This window comes from Sciurus vulgaris (genome assembly GCF_902686455.1).
Source record: "Sciurus vulgaris genome assembly, chromosome: 17".
Classification (NCBI taxonomy): domain Eukaryota; kingdom Metazoa; phylum Chordata; class Mammalia; order Rodentia; family Sciuridae; genus Sciurus; species Sciurus vulgaris.
The window spans coordinates 17,982,949-18,006,327 of record NC_136478.1 but is presented as its reverse complement, the minus strand read 5'-3'; the positions used below and the strand labels follow the sequence as shown (position 1 = coordinate 18,006,327).

Sequence of the window (23,379 nt, the reverse complement as noted above, 5' to 3'; positions counted from 1 at the left end):
ACCAGGGGAAACAGAGTGGGGCAGCGGGAGGCCCAGAAGTACACAATGTTTTATTGAAGAAAGTTAGGCCTCAGCTTGGCCAGCTCCATTCCACTCGGCTTGATGGGGGTCCCTGCCCACAGTAGCCCGAGCCAGGTCTTCCTGCAAGCAGGATGAGCTCAACCACTGCCCTTGCTGCCCTTCCCCTCCTCCCTAATGGTGATGTCCAAACAATAAATATACAATAAATAGTGCTCCTGTGCTGGGCTGGGTCTTTAAAACCCACATCAGGTCCCCACAGTCTTCTTTAGTCAGGGCAGCCCTACTGGGGTACTGGAGAGGAAAGTCCCCAAACCTCCCAGGGTCCCACAGGACCTCAGATCCATCTCCATAGCCAGGCCCCGACCAGGTTTCCCAGGAGACCTAGCAAAGTCGGCCCAAGGCAAGGCTGGGCAAAGCAGAACTGGCAAGTACGTGCTCAGGTGGGGATATTGCTTTGGACACACCCACTCTAGGCCATAAGGCCACACTGGGCTCAGGAATAGATGGTAATGACTTCACGACCACCACCACGCACCAACAGCACCCGTTCAAGGCCCTCAGTCAGCACTTCAAGGAACTCCATGTCTGTAGGCATCAGGTCAAGGAGGCAGCAGCAGGACCAAGGGGCAACCAGGGCCACCCTCACCCAGGGGCACCCAAGGAGAAAAATTTCTGGCCTGATCTCACACTTTGTCCACCTCCCCATGGCCTGCCTCTCCACAAAGGGATACAGTTCTCATCACCTTCACTGTTCTTGGGTGGGCCAGGCATGTTCAGTAGGACTAGGCGGGCATCATGGGAGCGTGTGACGATGACTTCATTGAGCTTCACAGCAGTGTGCATACGCCGCACATTGGATTGGTCCCTGCCACAAGGAACCAGAATCTAGCAAAGGGGGCCTCTGTCCCTGCCCACCCAACACAGCTTATCTGCCCTACAATGCCTCTACCCAGGGTCCAGCAAATCTTGGTCCATATTTGCTGCACTCACGGCTTAATGTGCACCAGCTCCCGGAAGTTGTCAGGGGCATGGCTGGGGTCCCAGGGCTCAATCATGTACTTGTCCCGGGTCCATGTCATCTGGATCTTGTCGGCCCCTGCAGCAGACTCATCTTCCTCATCTGAGTATAGGCTCTCTAGTCGCAGGGCTGAATGCCGGTCCTTGACTAGTTGGGCCTGAGGACAGAGGAGATGGCCTGGGCACCCTGGGAAACAGAGGTCCCAACTGGCCTGACGTGACTACCCTGCCTCCAGGAAATGGGCACTGGCTTAGGTGGGGCTAGGGTGAGTCAGTCTGATGCCCTCATCTGATGGTGTCTCCAAAGGCCTGACCCTACCACCCACCCCCAGCCTGAACCAAGGCAGCCACTGACTTCACGCTCCCGCTCAGTCTTGGTCAGCCTCATCTGTCGCAGCATCTGGGACCGCTGCTCCATCATCAGCGTGCGCTCGTAGGTATATGCAGAGATGTCGCTATTATGCTGGGGAGAGAGGAGGTTGTGAAGATGACGTTACATGGCACTCGGTATCTTCAAGGCCAGGATGACATTACATGGCACTCGGTATCTTCAAGGCCAGGATGGGGTAGGCAGCTCACCATCTCCACCACCTCTACCTCTGCCTCAAGGCGGAGGTGGTATAGGAAGATGGCCAGATCCTTCTTCATCTGAATGCTGTTGTCATCCATCTGGGCGACTGTGAAGATGCGCATCCGGCACTTTCTCCAAACCTACGGCAATGGAGCAGGAGGGTGGTTCAGCCTCATGCAGTCCTCCAAGGGCACAGCCATTCCCACCTGTGCCCATTCACCTGGCCCACCTTATGCTGGCGCAGCAGGAAGGGCAAAAGCATGAGCATGCCACCATCATGCACGATCCACCACACATCGATGTGGCCCTCCAAGTAGCGCTCATGGTTGCTGGGGTAGAAGGCAATGTTCTTGGGTACAAGCAGGGCCAAGTGGGCAGCTGTGGTGCAGCGTACAGTGTCTGGGGAAAAGGAGCACTGGTGACCACCAGCTTGTGGCCCTCAAGCCTCTGCTACCTCATGACCCTGGCCCCTGGCCCACCTGGGCCAGCCCAGGTGCTGGCCCTTCACATACCAATAAAGGTCTTCCAGGCACGTGGGTCCTCACTCTGTCGCCAACCATAGGGCCAGCCCAGCACCACAGTGTTATGCCTCATGCCACCCAGGCCACACGACTGGATGAGGTGAGCCAGCCCCTCACGCACCTTGCTGGCCACCACTACCTGACAGAAGCCTTTCACTTTCTCAATCTCCATCATGTTCTTGATTGTCTGTGGGGAACACAGTAGTGTTAGGAGGTAAGGCCACCAGCTTCCCTCTGTTGGGCAAACTTCCAGGGTCCTAGGGCACATAACTAGGGGAGGTGGGGGAGGTCCTGGAGCAAGCTACCCAACCAGAGGCAATATTTTCAAGATGGGACAACTGTATTCCCTTGTTCCACCTTGAAGGGGCAGCAGTGTTTGTCCACCTGACTGGCCAAGCTAGCCAGGCTTGGTCCCCTCCTTTACATGCAGCCCAGATACCATTGGTCTGGCTGTTCTTCCCCACCCTCTGCAGGCACCTGCTCAGCAGCCTGGGCCTCGCCATAGCTCTCCAAGAAGCTGCCCTGGATGACGGAGCCAACAATCGTCAGGCCCTTGCCGGCCTTAAGCTGAGAGGCAAAGGTGAGGAGCCGTGGGTACTTCACATGAAGGTCCTCATCCAGCTTTAGCAGCACCAGGAGCTGAGGTCTGCAGTGGCCAGATGGGGAGGCAGTTTAAGACCAGGGCCAGGCCTTTTCAGGGCACCCCTTCTCTTCATCTTCCCTTCTTAGAACATGGGCTCTCACTAATTTGAGTAGTATGGATCCAAGGGTTCAATAAGCAGGAGGACATCCTCAGCAACTCAAGGAGGGGGAAGCAGGACTAGAGGTGGGGAGCCAGCACTTCTTGATGCCCCTTTCCTCACAGTACTCCCTAGGAACCTTGAAATGGCCCTTGCCAGGCTGGGCATGAACTCACCGCCAGTTCTTGGTATGAGGAGGCCCCTCTTCCAACCTCAACAGCGCATAGCGGGCAGCACTCAGGGATAGGCCTCGGATCCCATCACCCCATTCCTTCTCAGCCCTGCAGATGCCACAAGCTGGTGAGCTCCGGGTCCCACCCACATAATTGTATTTTTCAGTAGTGCTGGTGCTGGGAATTGAACCCAGGACATCATGCTTGCTAAGCAAGTACTCTACCACTGAGCTATATCACCCAGCTACACCCCAGTCCCTCACCAGGGATTTCTGTCTATATGAATGTGGGATGGAGAGGGGTTAGGCCCCAAGTCAAAGGCTTCCAGTCCTATCACTCATGGTAGATATCAAATGTGGCCCAGCTCCCTCAACAACTCACATTCAGACCATCCCACTTGCTCAGCCAGGCACCCTCAGTCATATAGATTTTTGACAGGCCCTTCACTCACCCTTGGTACTCGATGTACTTGTAGATCATACCCGCGATGAGCATGGCAACCAGAGCATAGTACCAGGAGGAGACAAACATAAGGGCCAGGCAGAGGCTCATGCCCAGGAAGGACAGTGCCCTAAGCCAGTGTGAGGAGAGAGAATCAGGGCAAGATTGATAGGGTCCTAGGTCTTAGCCCATCCCATGCCCTGGTAGCCCTGTGAAGTCCCAAGTCACAATCTGGGTACAAAAACTAGGTCAAGACCCCTACCCTTCCACCTCCTTTCCCATAGTGTTTCATCAAGAGCAAACTCAAAACTCATCCAAAATGGCATTCTTGGACTCCCTGATACCTCCTATGTCAGGGACTAGGTTCAAAGGTCTAGCTGGCATTTACCAATGATAGTATTTGAACCGGGGCCGCCAGTTGGGGGTTCTCAGGAGTGTCTGCACAGCACAGGCCAGGTTCACAAACAGGTAACACATCAGAAAGAACCTGCAGCACAGGGAGGTGGTTGGTACACAGCAGCTTCCTTGGTATCTCCAGGCACCTCATGTCTGTCTGGGCTTGGATCAGAAACTGGGTCACATCTTTTCTTTCACTTTATGGACAGTCAGGTCCTCCCATCCCCAAAGGACCCACTCCTGCAGCCTCATGCAGATAGGACTACTATGGAGAAGGTGTCCTTGGAGCCAGGTTGTCAGGAGACACACAGCTGGCCTTGCCCATGTCCATGTCATAGATTTCCTAAGTAACAAAAAGAGGCATTTTCTTTCTTTGAGAAGCTGTACCTGTTAAAACAATTAGGAGGGCAAGGGAGCCCATATCCCTGAAGCTAGCCTTGCCCACGTCAGGAGAGAATGGACAAGTGTTCCCTGGCAGAGTGGCTGGAAGGGGGTGAGGGCCCTACAATATCAAGTAGAGAGCTGGGATAGTGTGGTGTCAGGAATGCTGAGGAAATTCAGTGTTGAAGATTGGCTGGCTGATACTCAGGTCTCTGGCCTGGATGACCAGTTGGATAAGAAGCTATCACACATGTGGGGAAGACAAACAGATCAAGAGATGACAAGGACCAAGTAAATGCACTGGATTAGACACCTGAGAGAAGCTGCAGTGGGGGTGGGAATCTTGGACCTGGGCAAGGCTGGTAATATGAGCCCTCCCAGGAAGGCAGACAAGCAGAGAGGGCTAAGGGGAGGGGGCACCAACTTCTACCCTCAGCTGATGGAGAGTAATGGCAGGCAGAAAGCAAAAAGACTCCTGCGTGGGGTGCTAGGGGCAGGGGATTCCATGAGGGATAAGTCCCATCAAGAGCTGCTAGCAAGTACAACATAATAAAGGCTGGGCAGTGTCCTCTGCTTTGGGCAAAAGGGGTCACCACTCAAGATGTCTGTGCCAACAGCAGTTTGAGGTGTGAGGGGTGGGTCGAGCTGGGGGCATAGGAGAGCCCAGGTACAGCAGGCCTGGCTGCAGCCAGGGTGGAGGCTATTTGCAGGGAAGGAAGCCCTGTCAAGTCTACAGATTGAGCAATGAAGGACAGGCCCTTCAAAGGAACAAAGCTCATCAGCTATGGAGCAGAATGTGTGATGACCCAACATGGGCAGAGTAACTGAGCAAGTTCTGCCTCAGGAATTCCTGGAAATCTCCATGTGCAGATCACCACCTGCATAGCACTGGCACAAATGTAGATTCATTTGGGTTAGGGCTAAAATTGTAACAAAAAGCATTTGTCCAGGTACTTCGAGATATTAAAAGCAAACAACTTTGAGCTGGGTGCAGGGGTATACACCTGTAATCCCAGCTACTCAGGAAGCTGAGGCAAGGAGGGTCATAAGTTTGAGGTCAGCCTGAGCTATTTAATGAGATAATGTCTCAAACTAAAATATAAATAAATAAAAGGTGCTGGAGATGTGGTTCAGTGGTAGAGCACACTGGGGATTAATCCCCAGTACAGCAAAAAAACTCAAAGCAAACAACTTTGAAAATGATGAATGGGGGAGTGATGGCTTCATCAAGCCTCAAAGAACCAGGTGCTTCTCTGTCCATGGTTGGGGGGTCTGCTGGATTCCTGTTCTGGGGAGTCCCCACAGTGGGGCATGGAGCCTGTTGGTCTCTTTACAGCTTCTGTGCAGGTGCCACGCTATCTCCTGAATGCAGGGGTAGGTTGAGACCTGCCAAGCAACATCTTCCCACACACCTGGCACACAGCTGTATTCTCAACTAGACAGGATCATAGGGAGGTGCTGGGGTCCCCTGCTGAAAGTTACTGGGCTTCAGAAAGCTTTTACCAAGACCATTCCTCTGCCCTGCCCCCAGCTCACATGGATAGAATGGGGGCCACCATGTCGAGGGAGGCGATGAGGATGCCCAGCTCAGCAATGAGTGCAGTCAGGAGCAGTGCCCACGTCGGTTCACCATTTGCTTTCCCATGGCCGAACACCTGCAGGCACCAGTAAGGGAGTTGCTCCTGCCACCCTCTCCTACACTTAGGGCCCCAAGCCACAGCCCTTTCTCTGGGGCTCAGGCCATCCCCATGCCCATCCCTATGGGAGGTCACAAGTTTCCCCTGACTCTACCACTCCAGGCCTCTCTGCTTTCATGAGGATTCTGGGTCTCAGCAGCTCTGCCAACAGCAAGCGGGGCCAGGGCAGCTCTCAGCAGCTCCTTAGGGATGGCCACCTGGCTGTGGGGCCCCTGGGCACACTATGCTGCATCCAAATTCCCTAACTCTTTCCCTAGCCAGTGCTAAGTCCAGAAGCACATGAGGGAGACAGAGAAGGACTCACCCGGAGGAAGGGGATGATGTTGTCCTTGGCAATAGCCTGTAATAGACGAGGTGCCCCAGTGAGGCTCTGGAGGCCAGCGCCACAAGTTGAGAAGAAAGAGCCAACAACAATGACCCAGGGTGAAGGCCAGGCCAATGTGCCCACCACCAGGTTTCTGTTGACACCGTCGCCATACCTGTAAGGGCCAGGCTCAGACCATGTTCTAGGTAAGGAGTCCCCCAAACCCCTGGTGGGGCTGCCCAGGGTGAGGGATATCAGGAGCTAAGCAGGACAGAGCTCTGGCCTTCAGTGGAGAAGGCCAACTGCCAGCCCCTATCCTGTGTCCTTGACCCTCCAGCCCTGACCCTTATGTTTCCATCCTCTCAAAACTAAGTCCTGGAGGGGCTTGACTCACTTGGGGCATAGACCACCCCTGGCAACCCACAGCCTGAGGAAATATCTGGGACCATGTACAGGGGCTGGCATGAGGGCAGGCAAAAGCTGAGCCATCGCTACAGGGAGAGGCGCAGTTCACTCACTTGTCTCGAAGCACTACACCCTCAATGCAGGCGCCGAAGAGAACCACACTGCTGAAGTCTGCACAGAGTCAAGGAAGCTAGGCCTCCACGACACTGTGACCAGGCTCATTCCCACACAGGACCCTAGCAGCGCTGGCCCCAGCCACTGCCTGCAGACAGCTGAGGGTACTGTGGTATGCGCATGCATCCCCCCAGTGTGTGCATGTGTGTGAGGAGGTGAGGGATGTGGGATTTGTGTGTAGTGTCTATGCATGCCAGCTGGCAAGTGCCTCCTGACCCCATCCCCACCTGTTTCAGGCATGGGAAAGGATACACACAAGCGAGGTTGTAACGATGGCCAGAATGGTCCCCACTGGGATGGATTTCTGGGCATCCCGGAGGTCCCCGGAGCGGTTTGAGCCAGCCATGATGCCTCCAAAAACAGATGAGACTCCCTCAGGGGCTCCCCAGGATTGGATTGGTGGAAGGGAGGGGTGGGTGGGCAAAAGGGGCTCACCTGTTACAGAGGGGAAGAAGATGCCAACCAGCACAGTGAAGGATGTGGCGATATCAGCCACCACATACAGGGGCAGGCTCTCCTTCAGGCCAAGGGTGTCTGTGGAGGGCAGACCATGCTTCTCCACGAACTCGCCCTTCTCCAGGTAGGCACTCCACAGGTTTTCTGTGGAGGCAGCAGCATCACCACCACAGCCCCACGGACCTCTCCAGATTAGTTTGGGGCAGACCAGCCAGAGGCTGGGGACTTTGGGTACAGCTTCAGCCCCATGGCTACATTGTCTACCATAGGGCTGCTCTGGTTGCAGGGAGGAAGCTATCCAAGCTAGAAGTCTGATAAACAAAGGTGGCTGAAACCATCATCAACCAGAGCCCCACCACCGCCTGCATTCCTGACAGAGGCCCTTTATGGCCCCTGTGGGAACATCCCCAGGTGGCATCAGGGGCTGGTGGCCAGAGGAAGAGGGGCTGCCAGGACTTTCCAGGGGCTTCTGCAGGCCTGGGATGCTGGCCAATCTCCATTCACCAGAAACCCAGCTGCCAGGAGCCAGGCTGAGAGGACACTGCTGAGCTGGGAAGGCAGCCAGACCTCCCCCACCAATCCTGAGCAGGCCACACAAGGACAGCTCTGTGCTCTGCTCCCCTGCTCAGCCTGTGGGCTCAGGGACAAGAACATGGGAGGGAGGACCCACCCTGGAGCACACCAGCAGCTGCCCCGGGAATGCCAGGGATCTCCGTCACATTGTTGAGCAGGAAGTATGGATCACAGGAGTCAGTGGTAAGGTTGGGGCTGTGGCAGAAGAAACTCCACAGCCGGGTGGCTACTGTCTCATTTTCCAACACAACCGTCTTGGCGCAGACATCAAACTGGTCCCGGGACAGGGTCCTGTTACCCAGCATGCATACTCTGCAGGAATGGAAGTATCGCCACCTGCTGAGCTGGAGGACCCGGTCCATTCCCACCCTGCAGTCTTGGGGATCCAGGGCATTGAAGGCTGTCTACTTGGAAGGAATGACAAGGTAATGTCTGGACAAAAATCTGAGTTACTTACGGAAACACAGGAGGGTCAAATATGGACTTGATGCCCCCAGCATAGATAGAGAAGATGGAGATGATCACACAAGCCAGGAAGAGTGAGGCAAATTTGTTCACATACTTGACACCAACAAATACCACCAGTGTCATGAAAGTCAGAAAAATGGTCCCATATACTCGCATATTATTCAAGGTGGCGCTTGACGTGTCATGAGAGCCTGATGGGTAAAAAATGGCAGCTGGTGGAGCAATGTAGGTCTGAAACAAGAAGATGGATTACAGAGGGTTCAGTCTTCCTATTTGGAGAGTGAAACCTGTCATTTTGGTTTTCTTTTTAAAAGTATATCTAAAAGAAGTCAGTCACAAAGGCCCACTCTATCATATGATTTCGATTATACAAAATGTCCAGAAAAGGAAAATCCAGAGACAGAAAACAAATTAGTGGTTGCCGAGGGCTGGGGGCTGGGGAGAATGGAGAATGATGACTGATGGGTTTTTTTGGGGGGTGATAAAATGTTCTAAAATTGTGGTGATGGTTGCATCCCTGTGAATATACTGAAAAGCAATGCACTATACACTTTCTCTGGGTAATGCATTGTATGTTTTGTGGATTATATCTCAATAAAGTCATTTTTTAAAAAAGAAAGAATCCAAGACATAGGCGCCAACCTGAATAGTGGAAGAGCCAAAGTGGAACAGTTTGAACAACAAAATAAATAATGGTAGTATTGAATTTTAACCAATAACCCAGAGAACAAAATAAACATCCAAAAGTCCATATAATTACATGGTTGAATAAACAAACAAACTGGGGGGAAGGGACACATTTCCTTACAGAAGAATTGCAAATTATAAATGTAGAATAAATATGAGAAATGGAAAACAAAACCCAGATGAGCTAGGCACAAGGTTCACACTATGAGCAGAGGACTGGAAGGTAGGAGCAGTCAGGGAAGTCTCTCTAAATCTCGTCTATCCTTTGCATCCCCAGGGAGAGCACCTGTCATTCTGCTGTTCACAGACCCTATAATTCTGCTTCTATTGGCCCAGCAGTTCAGAGGAGAGTGGGAAGCTAAGCCTGGTACAGCACCCTGATTGCTTTCTACAGTCTCCAGCAAGCTTCCTGTGGCTGCTCACTCTGACTTAGGGAATGAGGAGAAGCTGAATCTAAAGGGCCCGGGCATAGAGCTCTAGGAGAGATTGTACTGGCCAGAGCCACCTAAGCCCAGGGAATAGTTGGTTCATCTGTGTCACCACCCAAGATCTGTCATTCAGCTAGATGCAACAGTTGGTTGGCAGCCTGCCAGGCTGAAACAGTGCCCAGATAGGTGACACATTCAGGCCAAAGTGAAGACAGCCAGGCCAATTTCTTGCCTGATCCAGACTCACATGAAAATAAAAGGGAAACAGGCCTGACCAAAGAGTCTTCTCTCTTGATGCCTCCATGGTATGATCCCAGACCCTGGCCAGAGGTGAGGGGAGCACAGAGCCTGGGCCTTCTGTGTGGATTCCAAGGAAAGTATTTGGACATGACTGTTGTTGATCAGGGTTTAGCCTGACTCACCAGCAAGATCTCAATGGCCCCCAGGATATACATGGCTGCTGCAAATGTTGTTCCCAGGTAGAAGCACAGGCCCACAGCGCCTCCAAATTCTGGACCCAGTGAGCGGGAGATCATGAAATAAGAGCCTCCAGCTACAACAGAGAGTGTGCACAAATCAAGGTTAGTGCTTTTCAAGGGGGTCTTCCTCATGATAAACCCTCACAACCACCCAGAAGGACAGGACTGCTTTTGCCATTCACAGATCAGGGTAGGATTAGTGTCTTTTCAGGTTTTTTGCCCCTGTGGCCCTGCACATGACTGCTACCATTTGAGTGTCCATGGTTAATCCTCTGGCCCTGCATCTGCTTCTTACAGTCTAACACCCTTGGCAAGACTGACAGAATCTACACCAGGCCCCAGGGTGATGAAGGTGGAGAGACAAGGGTGATGCCATGTTGCTGACTGCATCTGCTATTGATAAAACCTCTCTGATGAAGGTCTGGGAATAGGAATCAAGAAAATTGAAAAAGGGTCAATTTCTTTCATACTGTAATCCCACTTCTAAGATTTTGCTAAGGGAACTGTCAGGGATATGAACAGAGACTGGTGTTCAAGGCTGTTGACAAAAACAGTACAACAGTGAAAAAGTAGAATCCCCAGGTAGGAGACTAATCACATAAATTGGGTTATAGCCTACTACAGTGAATTAAGCCTTGTTAAAAAAATCAAAACCCATTTTCCAACATATATATGTGTGCGTACATATCTATATATAAAGTAGAAAGACATTATATATGTGTATGTGTGTGTGTATGTATGTGTGTATATATGGGAGGGAGAAAGAAAGATATTGATACTTTATAAGACCCTAAGATCATATGCTGAAAGGCTAACAGCAATGGACTCAGCATGGTGGGGTATGGACACTTTCTGTTTTTCTGCCCTTTCAAACCATCTTATGGTGAACAAATATTGTTAATTTTTGGGAAGGGTGTCTTACTTTTATACTAACAAAACACGACGGCAGTCTCAAACTCTGTTAAGCTCCTAAGTGGAAGTAAGGGACTGCAACCACACCAGAGAACTGTTTAAGGGTAGAGGAGAATGAGGGTTCCAGTCAGATCAAGGCAGATTCTGGGCCCCATTCCCTTACCCACCTGGAACCACACCATTGGTGGCGATGGCACTCATGGAGATAGCTGTCAGCAGTGTCTGTGGGAAGCAGGGCCTGATGAGCAGCTCAGATGGGTGGGATCTGTGGGGTGACCATGGCCCCTGCCCAGTCCATCCCTAACCCACTAGGCTACTCACACAGCAGCAGCAGATGAGGACAATGAGGAGGGCCTGTAGTACCCCAGCTGTACCCACCATCCAGGTCAGCCGTAGGAAGAGGATGACCCCAAAGATATTCTGCAGGCAGGGCAGGTACACCCCCATGAGGGTGCCCATGCTGGGTGCCTATGTGGGCAGGAGAGGAGGTGGCACACAGCATCAGAGGGGCCCAGATGCACCATGGAAGGTAGCGTCTAGTCACTCAGTCATCCCTTACCTACTGTGGGGTACCCAAGTGCCCCAGTGTATAACGCCAGCCCACCCCCAGCCCCAGAGGTGGGGGAATAGTTAAAATGTCTCTATTAGCTTTTCTGTTTTGGGTACTGGGGATTGAAACCAGCAGCATTTAAGCTGAGCTACACCCCCAGCCCCTCCTCTACCCCGCTTTTAAATTTTTTTTTTTTTTTTTAAGTTGTAGATGGATACAATACCTTTATTTTATTTACTAATTTTACATGGTTCTGAGGATTGAACCCAGTGCCTCATATGTGCTAGGCAGGTGCTCTACCACTAAGCTACAGCCCCTTTTTATTTTTTATTTGAGATAAGAGTCTCACTAAGTTGCTTAGGACCTCTCCAAGTTTCTGAGGCTGGCCCTGAACTTGTGATCCTCCTGCTTCAGCCTCCCAAATTTACAGGTGTGCTACACCATGTCCATCTCTATTAACTTTTACATAGGAAGACAGTCCAGACTGAGAAGGTTTAAAACCTGATTCTTTATAAAACACCACATGTGAGCTTTTGAACCTAAATTCTCCTCAAGGTACTGCTTCTTCCCCTTCCTTTCTTCGGCTAAATGACTGTAAAGAGGGGTCTGTCTCAGGTCCTCACCTCTCTGAACAGGCCCCAAATCACTTAAGCCAAAGTCTAAGAAGTTTTCCCTGTTGCTACCTCACTCGAATCCCCGCACTTTAACCAGATGAACATGGAGTCCTGCCCTTCTACATCCCTGTTGTCCAGAGATGGTCTTCCTTGTCTCAGTCTTAGTCCCCTCATGCAATACAAGTGGGGCACTGGGGTGGTACCCCTCCACACTTGCCCACCTTTCCATAATCTGGCCCACTCTGCAGCCAGAGTGGGTCTCTGACAACCAAGCACAACATCATCATCCCTGTTAAAAACCCTCTGTGTCATTCTATAATACAGTGTGTGGTGTAGATTCCTTGGCTTGAGCTGCCAGATGTACCCCATCACCTCCTCTGTCATTCCCAGCCCCATGCCACATGGCTTTTCCTGAGCCTCTGAACCTGCACATGTGCTAGGTTCTGCTGGGGAGGGTTGGCCTTGCCTCACAGTCTAGAAAACTCTTCACTGAAACCATCAGGAAGTTTAACTGTCACATCTTCCAGAAAGTTCCCCCAGGCTGGGTGGAGTTGGTGATCCTTCTGCAGTCCCTCAGCATCTATGATAATGGTCACTACAGGTCACATTACTGACTGTTTTAGTATGTCTCATTATCATACTGGGGTAGACTTGATTTGTTTACTGTTCTATCACCAGCAGGCCCTGCAGGTCCCCCAAAGGTACTCCTAAACTCTGGGACAGCTTGGAAGCCACTGGACATCATATTGGGAAAATCCTGGAGAGGGAGTAGAGATCAGGCTATGGGCAGGTGAGGAAGGTCTAACAGACAGAACCAGCAGGATTTCTCAACTCTTTAAGACCAGGGTATGGGCCAGTCAGGAGGCCAGGGCAGAGGCTGCACAGATGCTGTAAGCAGAGGCAGAGCTGGGGCAGCCAAAGGCAGTGGGTCCCTGAAAGCATCCACCTGAGCCCCAGCAAAGCCTCCTCTACCCAGAACTGAGGTGAGGAGAGAGCTACATGTCAGAGGAAACCTCCTGAAGGGTCCTGTCTTGGGATAGGATCTGTGTGCAGGCTAAAGGAACTCAGGAGGGTCCAGGATAAAACAAAAGCTTCCTTCACACCATCCTGCACAGTGTAGTATAGGTGAAAGACACCTCATTGGGGCTCTGTCCAAGTCCTTCTCAAAGGATACCACCCATTTTTGGATAGTGGCAGCAAGAACTCCCTGTCCTGCCCCCATCCTAGGCTGAGTCACTCTGAGAAAAGGGCAGTGTGGGAAAGGGCAGGGCCGGAAATGCTTTCTGCATCCCCAAATAACCTCTGGCAGCCTCTGAAGGTCACTGGGCCAGAGCCAGAGTGGCTGCCAGAGAAAGACTGCCTTTGGGTCTTGGCATGGTCTGGTTGGAGGCCCACCCTTCCTGCTTCAAGTCTTCTTTTCTGAGACCCTTGCTCAGAGCTGCTCTGGGTGAGACTCATGGCTCCCTAGCTTCCTACTGACTCCCTGTATACTTGATTAGACTCCTTCCTCCATGGAAAAGCTACTAGGGCTGGGATCCTGAGTTTCCTTTTCACGTCTTCACCCAAAGGTCAGGTAAGATGGGCAACTAAGCTGAGGCTGAACTCTAGTACACTGAGAGGCTCCCCATTAGCCCAAGGGAGCACAGACTTTCATCAATTCAGGCTTCCCTCTCACACTTCCGCTGAGATGTGCGCTAGCCTTTCCTGGGGGCCTTTTACTATCAGTCACCCAGCTCCCTGAGTCAGCCTCAGTGAACAGGGATGAGGGTCTTACCCAAGGATCCTGCCACCCACTATGGGCAACAATTAGAAGTTAAAACCCCTCCTGCAAGGCTATGGAGTTCTCTGCTACCTTTAGTCTAGATATGCCAGCAAAATCACAACCAGATGAAGAGGTGGGGGTCAGTTCTGTGCAATCAAGATATCAGCTACATTCTCGGAAGGGTGTGCTTGTTTGTCTGCTGAAAAGGTTGTTTCAGCTTGGTGATCCCCTCTCTCCTGGATCCACCCCAGCAAGGCCCAAATCTCAGGAGCAAGTCTGAGCCTGGTGACCTGGCTTATCCCAACCTGCAGTTCCTTTTCTTTCAGCTGACCTCTGAAGAGAACAGTATAACCAGGACTAGAACCCAGCTCCTTCCAAACACACAGAGGAGCTAAGCAAAGATACAAAAATCATCCTAAAGAGAGAAGAGGGCTGAAGGACCAGATGCACCTTACAAGGAAGCACCAAGCTCCATCACAATTCATGCCTGCACAACCCAGTGCTCAAGCAGTTCAGGGGCTACTGGAAGCCTCTACCAGTTAAGCCCTGGGTCAACATGGTTAGGGGCAGAGAGTATGTCACTTGTTTTAGGTTGTATAGCCCCCAGGGACAACTAGGCTCCTGGCTATCTACTCTTGAAGTGATACCAGTGATCTGGTATTTCACAATCATATACTTCACAGTAAATCCACAAACACTTCTCCCAGCATTATGCACTAATCTTAGGCAAGTTACTTAAGGCCTTGTCACTCAGTTTCCTCATCTGAGAAATGAAGATAAAAGTGGGAGGGAAACCAGGCTTAGGGAGTCAGGAGGCTGGCCCAAAGGACTGGATGAGCAATGGGAAGGCTCAGAGGAGCTAAAAAAAGAATGAATGATGATCATGACTTGTCTCACAGGTTTTTTGTTTTTCTTTCCTAGTGCTGGGGATTGAACCCAGTGCCTCATGCATGCTAGGTAAGTGCTCTATCACTGAGCCACATCCCAACTCCTCCCTCCCTTTGTTCTCTCCCTCTCTCTCTCCCTTCCTTCCTTTCTTTTCCAGACAGGGAATTGCTACTTCTTGCCTTAGTCTCCCATTTAACTGGGACTATAGATTACAGGTTTCCATCTCATGACTGTGTTGTGAGTATAACAGTTGAGAAGATGGGGTCACTCTTAGAGGCTGCATGCAGAGAGCTGTTGTTCCCACTGTCATTTCTTTCTTTTTTGCAGTGCTGATGAAATTCTTGGCCTCATCCACTCTAAGCAAGAACTCTTGCTACACCTACACCTCCAGTCCACCCACTGTCGTTTCTTCCTCCTTTTTTTTTTTTTGGTACCAGAGATTGAACTCAGGGGCACTAGGTCACTGAGCCACATTCTCAACCCCATTTTGTATTGTATTTAGAGATCTCACTGAGATTTAGGATCTCACTGAGTTGCTTAGTGCCTTAATTTTGCTGAGGCTGGCTTTGAACTCATGATTCTCCTGCCTCAGCCTTCTAAGCCACTGGGATTACAGGTGTATGCCACTGCACACAGCTCATTTCCTTCTTTTTTAATTATTATTATTATTATTTTTTTTGTTTCTGGGGATTGAATCCAGAAGTGCTTAACCACTGAGTCCACTAAGCCACATCCCCAGTCCTTTTTTTTTTTTTTTTTTTTTTTTTAAGTTGTAGGTGGACACGATACCTTTATTTTATTTTTATGTGGTGCTGAGGATCAAACCCCGGGCCTCATGCATGCTAGGTGAGCACTCTTACCACTGAGCCACAACACCAGCCCAGTCCTTTTTTTATTTTTTGTTTTTAGGCAGGGCCTCTCACTAAGTTGTTTATAGCCTCTCTAAGTTGCTGAGACTAGCCTTGAACTTTTGATCCTCCTTCATCAGCTTCCCCAGTCATTGGGATTACAGTAGTGTACTCCTGTACCCAGCTTCACCCACTTTCATTTCTGAGGGGGCCCCTGGCCCTCTACTCCCTTCAGGAGCTCCTCCTTAGCTCACCTCTTAAAGCTCCTATGAGCCCAAGGCACTCAGTGCCCACTCTCATGCTCACCTCACCTGGCATCCACTTCCCCTGGTGTGTGCAAAACACATGGGAAAACAGTAAATTTTGTGGTGTTCTGTCTGTCATCTCAGGTGTCGCCCCTCTGCTGACCCTGACTGGCTCACCTTGGCTGCTCTCCGACGGGGGCCTTCCCCGCTCTCAGCCTCCTCATGCTCCTTGGCGCCCTGGGTGAGGTTGGTGTAGCTGACAAGCTTGCCCAGAAGAGATGACACCTTTGGGCGAATGTCCAGTTCCTCCTGTAAACAGAGCCACGGGACAAGATGGCAATGGGCCAGGCCAGCACCGGGATACCTATATGTAGCCAGCAGCCTGGACTCTGGCTCGATGCCAAGCCCTGAGGCAGGACTGGGCCTGATCCCAGCTCCTGCTGGGGGAAACCCAAGCTAGCCAATTGAGCAGGTGTGGGCACCACACCCCAGCACGCGGCACTGAAAGGCCCAGCCCAGTGGCTGCTTCTCTCTGCCCCACCTTGGCTGCAATCACTGCCAGCCCATTTGTGAAAACCACCCGCCTCAGGGGAGAGAAAGGGCAGCCACAGTTGGCAGGCAGGCAAATTGCACACTTCATCCTTTCTGCTCTGTTTGGCCACCTCCCGGCTATGGCTGAGCCTCTGGGATTCACATCTATTCTGAACTGTCCACAAAAAAGCCACTTTAGTAACCTCAGGGAACCAAGGAAGCCAAAAGAAGGAGATCTGGAACAACTGAAGTCTGTTATCTGACCTTCCTGGATGGTCTTACCCCAGGATCTGGCTCCTGTGACTGATATACCTCAATCCCCAAAGTGGGATGTTGGGCCACCATTCTCAAAGTGAAGCCAAGTCAAAGGCTTCACTGTTGAACACTGCTGCTCTCTCAGGTCAGGAGGTACCACGGGCTCAGGACCCCCAACTACCACCAGGGTCTAAGTTTTCCCTCCCCTTGCAGCATTCTCAGTGCTCTCTCTCCACCTGCCTCTTACCCACATTTAGCCTTTCACTGTCTGGTGGCTCTTTTCTGACCCTGTGCATAGGGAGGTTGGTTGGGGGTGAGAAGTAAAGATAAAGGCCCTTTGGACATGCGGAAATTGAGAAGCCTACACTGTTCAGCCATGGGGCATCTGAATGTGTGGGTCAGTTTAGGAGCCTAAACCAAGTCTTAAATCCAGATCTTACCTTTCAGCTTGAGTATAGAAAGGATAAAATACAAGTTCAGACACAAACTTGGGAAACTTTCAGGGAGGTGTCAACTGAGGTTGCAGATGTGGAGGGCAAGGGAAGATTCAGGGAGAAGGACCAGGCCTCAGTGAACTAGTGGGGGACAGAGTTGGAAGAGTCAACCAGGAAAGGATGCAGAGTTCATGGGAGAGCCCATGGGAAGAGCACTAGAAGAGTAGGGAAAAGAGGAAATTCTGAAGGGGTGGCCACCTTGCTGAGGCGGGGCTGGAAGGAAGGTTAAGGTGAACAGCCCAGGAGATGGCAATGGGGGCAGGGTTGCAAATGGCCTCTGGGAAAGCAGTTTCAGTTTGAAGGGTCACAGGAACCACGATCTGACTACAGGGAGCAAGATGGACAAGGGGAGAGCAAAGGAAGAGTCACCATCCAGTCTGCCCACTTCGCTGAGAGGCCCCTGTCTGTCTACCAGCCTTCCACACTTGTGGCCCAGAATGGCTCCTCAACTACCTCAAACAGTGCCAGGTTCCTGTCATAGTAGTCACTTCCTCTGGAAGCCTCCAAGGGGCAAAGAAAAGGGCTGCTCTCTCTGTGGTTGCCCTGTCCTGTGGAGAGAGAGGGAAAGAAACCCAGTTAGGGGCTGCCTCCTGAGCATGCAGTCTGTACCCCTCCCTACAAGGCCAGTCCCCAAAACATCCTTTCTGTAAAACACTTCGGAGGCTACAGTGTTAAGAGGCTGAGCATCAACTTCTCCATCACACCTAACGGCCTCCTTTAAGAGCCAGAGTAACCCTGGAGCAGTCAGTAATCAAAACCGAGCCCATCATTCCCTGTAGCAGAGGGTACAGGTGTGAAAGCCCCAGTGCAAGGCGAGGGGTGGGGCCTGTTGAGGGGGCGGGTCCTGGTCTCCGCCCACCCTCACATAACCCCCAACCCCTTTCCAGGCCTATCTGGAGCACCCAGAGTGCCCCATGCCAAGGGCTCGGTGTCGTCAGGCATCACCCGGGCACTGCTCTCCACATAGATGAAGTCGCACAGAGCGTCTCCTGCTGCCATGGCCAGCAAGTAGCCTGCTAGCTACCCCACCATGCCCCGCGCGTGAGGGGGCGCCCGGGAGGGCAGCCCAGGGCATGCTGGGAGGCGGCGCAAGCACTAGGCTGTGCAGGAAGAAGTGGGAGCCACTTGTCTAGGGTCATCTATGACAGTCAGTCTGGCGGGTGGGTGTTGGATTGAACAGGGTCGAAAAATGGGAGTGTACTTGGGTGTGTAGTGACATACCCAGTTACTCGGAGGCTGTGGCGGGAGGATTGGGAGTTCAAGGCCAGCCTTGGCAACTTAATGTCTCGAAAAAAGGGGGTGGGGGGCTGGGGATATATATAGCTCAGTGGTAGAGCACCCCTAGGTTCAATCCCTAGTACTAATGAATGAATGAATGAATGAATGAACGTATGAATGGGGATGTAGTTTAGTGGCAGTGCACCCCTGGGTTCAATTCTCAGTACTGCAAAAAGGAAAAAGAGGAAAGAAGGAAGATAGAAGCATGGATGGTTGGCAGCAGGTCCCAGAGCATTAGCCCCTCGGTCTGCAGATTCCTACCCTTGCATTAAAACAGATGAGGCCCACTCCAGCTTCCACCCAACCCTCAGGCTGGTGAGACTGAGCTTCAGCTCCAAAGAAACCTGGCAGATTAGCACCCAAAATGCTAATTTTAAATTAATTAATTAATTAATTTTTTGGTAAGGCTATCTCAATTCCTAAATCTTGCCTGCTTTTTCTGACCTCCCATCATTCATACTCTTCCCTGTTCTATATTTGTCCCTGTGACCCTTCATGGGTGACATTCCCAGCTTTCCAACAAGCAGGCAGAAGACACTAAGTACTTCTTTTCTAGATGCCAAGTGTCCCTCCACCCCAAGGAAGCCTGGGCAGCTGCAACACTGACTCAGTTCTCACAATAAATGGGCTGCAGACATTTGGGTTCAGAGAAACCACCATGGTGTTTGCTGGCAGGAGCATGCAGTTTTGTTTTTGTTTTGGTACTGGGGATTAATCCCAGGGGCACTCTACCACTGAGTTACATCCCCAGCCTTTTTAATTTTTCATTATTGGGACAGGGTCTTGCTAAGTTGCCCAGATTGCCTTCAAACTTGTGATCCTCCTGCCTCAGCCTCCTGAGTAGCTGGGATACTGGCGTGCACCACCATGCCCTGCAGTAGTGTGCAGTTTTGAGTGTAATTGGGTTGGCATGGGTGTCCCCAGATGGAGGCAGTAACAGAAGTGCTATTACCAACCTAGACTAGTGATGTGATTGGGCCATGCACTGGTGAAGACTGCCAATGTTTTCTGTTTAAATAGGTCACAATTCATTTCTCATTTACAGCTGAGAGTGTGAACTAATGCATCCTCCTCCATCAGAAACATCCTCGTGATATCAGTGTGTGGTTTAACTTGCCTTCCTCAAGCCCACAACCACTTAGCAAGGGCTGCATTATGGATTCTTTATCATTCAAGGACACTGATAGGTAAAGTGTGCCCATGATAATTTCTGAGGCAAAGTCAGTTCTGCATTTCCCTAGCATGCAAAAGCAGTATATTTCCCTCATCCAGCAACCTGAACTAGTTAAGTGGGTCAAACAGATCAGTCCAATGTTCAATGATTGCATACAGATCAATGCCAATGACACAGTAGACAAAGGCAGCCAGAAAATCATCCCACCAAGGCATATTAAAGCCCAGTGGGGTCATGTAGCCCCTCAGACATCCTCACACTCTATGGCATTTGCAGTAACTTTGATGCTTACACAGGATCAGGAGTCACAAGAAGAATCTGAAAACCCAGTAACACTGCCCTTTAAATTGACAGCTGTCCAGTGAGAAGCCTCTGAAAATTTAAAAATTACTTTTTTTTTTTTTTTTTGGTACCAGGGATTGAACCCAGGAGCACTTACTTAACCACTGAGCCACATCCCCAGTTCTTTTTTATTTATTTGAGACAGGGTCTCACTAAGTTGCTTAGGGCCTCACTAAGTTGCTGAGGTTTTTTGAGGCTAAGAAAAAAAAAAAAAAAAGGTCTTAGCTGGACACAGTGGTGTACACCTATAATCCCAGCAACTTGGGAGACCTGGTCAGCCTCAGCAACTTAGTAAGGTCTTCAGCAACTTAGCGAGACCCTATCTCAAAATATAAACTATAAAGGGCTGAAGATGTGGCTCAGTGGTAATGCACCCCTGGGTTAAAGTCCCGATACTTAAAGAAAAAAAAAGGATTTTGCCTGAATAAATCAGATTCTTCATTTTGTCAGAAAATGGTATCTAAACTATACAGCTCAACTTACTTCCCGTTCTACAAACTAAATTTACTCTTTAGATATAGTCACCACCTGTCTAATCTCATAATTCTTGCCCCTTTCCTTTTCTGGGGATGCATTTTTATTGCATATTTCTTCTGATTCTTTGGTGGAAGTAGATTAGAAATAAATTATGTTATTCTAAATCCATGTACAATAGCCTGCCCCACCACTGTTGTCTCAGAACATGTTAGTATCCAGAAAATATAAAGAATTTAGCACTGTATTTCAGGACCCCAGAATGCCTGTAGATGTCCTCCAAGACCCAGCTGATGACTTGTCCCTTCGGTCATTGTTCCAGAGTGGCTCAGAGCCCTTGCAAGAGTTGCCTCTATTCTTACAGCAACATTCCAGTAGATGTGATTTACTCCCTCTTAATGACAAGGAGGGTAAGGCTCAGAGAGGTCCAAAGGCAAGGTCATTCAGGGAAGAGGGTCAGACCTGGATCCAGGGTCTGCTAGAGCCAGGTGAGGGCTTGGCTGCAGGTTCCCTGTTCCTACTCTAGGCCCCAGTCCATCCAGGGTACACCCCAAGGTATAGCATGATTCTTGAAGGTAGAGAAGAGTTCTGGAATATGCAATTTGGCCAGGGTTTGAATATCCTGTCCTCTGGGTGCTCAGATGGCCAGAAGCCTGTTTTGGATTCCTGGCCCCTCCCATGTATGACCCAGTGAGAATGATCCTCTGTGCTGACTTGTCCACTGTGCCTTGTCCTATTCTACGTACAGATAGTAACACCTACTTTTCCAACTACCCAGAGGCATCAGAAAAGGGACTGTCTGCTGCCAGACACTCAGCGAGTACTTGTTGGAGTTTCCCAAAGCCTGTTTAGGGACAGCTCCCATGAATTGTGGGAATGTGAGAGGGTCTAAGCAGGAGTTGGATGTCTGTACTGCCCTCAGATTCAAGCTGCCCATTCTGGCCTCAGCTATTCCAAAAATTCCAGGGCACGTCTGGGCATGCCTGCCAGGCCCAAGCTGCTCACACACCACCTGAGACCCCCCAGTATGGCCGGGAGCTGGGGCCTGACTGTGAGGGGCACAAGTGTGTTCCCACCAATAACTGTATAGACACTAGTGGTAGGTAAGGATCCAAGTAGCCCTTCTGATCCCTGTGCACAAAGGTATCTGCCTGAAGTGCCCTTTCAGGACTTTCCCAGCCCCTGCCCATTGGCTGGCTGACCCCTCAGAGCAGAGGGGTGGGTCTTCAGCTAGGGGTCCCAGGAGATAGACCTCAGTTTTACTGGTTTTCAGCCCTCTGAACTTTGGCAATCCCCACCAAGAAGGATCAAAATCACTCACCGGGGTTCAGGGTGTCCCCCATGCTGCAGACACAGCCAAGGTCTGGCTGAAAAGGAACAAGAGGAGGAGGAAAAGGAAAGGAGGCAGTGGGAGGAGCTGGTCTTGCTTGGAGGGATCTGGCTGGATGAGGCTAAGGCAGGCAGAGGCTAAGCCAGCACTGCTGCCCACTGAACCAGGGATGCAGCCTAGCCCAGTCTCCAGGGACAGAGGTCTTTCCAGGCCCAGGGGAGCAGAGATGCTGCCTCCTGATCTGATCCTCTGAACAAGACTAGGGACAGACAAGGGAATGGCAAAGGGTACTGACACAGCTGTCAAGCCTGAAAAACCTCCACAATGTCCAACAGCCCATCCCTCTGTCCTGTGCCTCCTCCACACATGGCAGTCAGGTAATACAAACACACAGCCATTCACATCAGGCATGGACCACCTCAGTCATATCACCATCACAGACAGATCAGAGGTCACGATCATATCATTTGACACATCTCAATGAAACAAATTTCCTAAATGTCTCCATTATGATCAGTCCCAGACATCACAGGCATTTGTCATCAGTCATATCACCATCCTCAGCACCAACAATCCTGCAGGATACAGTGGCCATTAGAATGCCCTGACCTGACCCTGCCTGCAACTTGATACCCACAGCTGTAAACTTGCACAGTGCCACATGCATATGCCAGTACACAGACATAAGTTCCCAGCAGGAATCCAAGAGTGGGCCCTGGCAAGGACAGCCCAGGAGTGATGAGTCTTCTGGGACAGGAGATGGAGAAAGGGCAAGAGAAGAGGTAGGAACCTGGAAGAAAGAAGGAGGGGCTCACCTCCAGGACCAGCCCTAACACCCAGGTTCAGAGTAAAGGTGATAGAATCTCCCCTGGGGGTTTAAATCCCCACCCCCCTGCAAATTACATAACCTCTCCACACTTTCCTTCACTCCTTCCTCAGTACGAGTAACAGCATCTGTCCCAAGAGAAGGCAGGGAGGATTAAACGAGTCGATTCACGTTAAGTGCCTAGACAAGCCTGGCCCCGTGTGAGTGCTCCCCAGATGCCCACTGTACCTACAGACTAGGTCAGGGCAACAGGGATGACTTACAGACAGATACCCATAGGCCCCCTCAGAAGGCACACCTTCTCTCCTGGAGGGCCAGAGAGTTGGGAGACACAGGAAGGGGAGGTTAAGGGAAGGAGGGAGTCACGGGGGCAAAGGCGACTAAAGGATGGGGGTGGTTTACAGAGGTGAAGGGGCTGCAATTGGGGCTTTGGCTGTGCTTCCAGAGTAAAAGACACAGACCCGGGCTCGGCGGTATCCGGGGCCGGGCGGCCTGCTCGCTGGCCTCCGCGGGCGGCCACGTCTGCAGCCCCCACCCGCGGCTCGCATGGGAGGAGCTGGAGTAGGGAGGGCGACCCGGCCCGCTCGCCCCGGGCAGAGGAAAATCGTGTCTGCACGCGCCGAGCGGGGAGTGGCGGCGGCGCAGAGAAAGAAAAGTTAAGCCTGCATCGACGTCTGCGCGCCAAGTCCCGCTGCACCGGCGGGAGCCGGCCCCGCGTGGCCGCCCCGCTACCCAGCCAAGGCTCCCGCCGGGTACGCCCTCACCGTCCGCGTCCTCCCTCTCGGCGCGCTCCCCGTAGTCCACCCAACTCAGACCCTCGAGGTTGTCATAGTCGCCGCGCCGCGGCCCGTCCACGGGCACCACGGTGAAGTGAGGCATCGCGCGCACCCGGCCTGCCGCGCCCGCCGACCCCGCCGCAGGCCG

At 51.4% G+C, this 23,379-nt stretch overlaps 1 protein-coding gene across 3 annotated transcripts; it reads right to left on the bottom strand.

Moving 5' to 3' along the window:
* Nucleotides 1-31: 31 nt before the first annotated feature.
* SLC12A4 (solute carrier family 12 member 4) lies at nt 32-23,379 on the bottom strand. 3 transcript variants are annotated; one of them, XM_079116846.1, is made up of 24 exons: nt 23,220-23,379; nt 17,485-17,579; nt 15,929-16,060; nt 11,166-11,312; nt 11,012-11,066; nt 9,876-10,006; nt 8,328-8,569; nt 7,968-8,182; nt 7,277-7,441; nt 7,094-7,192; nt 6,781-6,838; nt 6,263-6,437; nt 5,798-5,916; nt 3,873-3,971; nt 3,495-3,614; nt 3,047-3,151; nt 2,608-2,776; nt 2,122-2,317; nt 1,839-2,008; nt 1,618-1,749; nt 1,394-1,501; nt 1,012-1,196; nt 753-886; nt 32-606 (listed from the first exon to the last, which is right to left on the bottom strand). In XM_079116846.1, the coding sequence occupies exons 1-24, from the start codon at nt 23,332-23,334 to the stop codon at nt 515-517; spliced, it is 3,258 nt and encodes a 1,085-aa protein (XP_078972972.1). In that variant the 5' UTR covers nt 23,335-23,379; the 3' UTR covers nt 32-514. The 3 variants fall into 3 exon arrangements, with proteins under 3 accessions (XP_078972972.1, XP_078972970.1, XP_078972971.1); XM_079116844.1 differs by lacking the exon at nt 23,220-23,379 and adding an exon at nt 21,621-22,990; XM_079116845.1 differs by lacking the exons at nt 17,485-17,579; nt 23,220-23,379 and adding an exon at nt 17,230-17,452.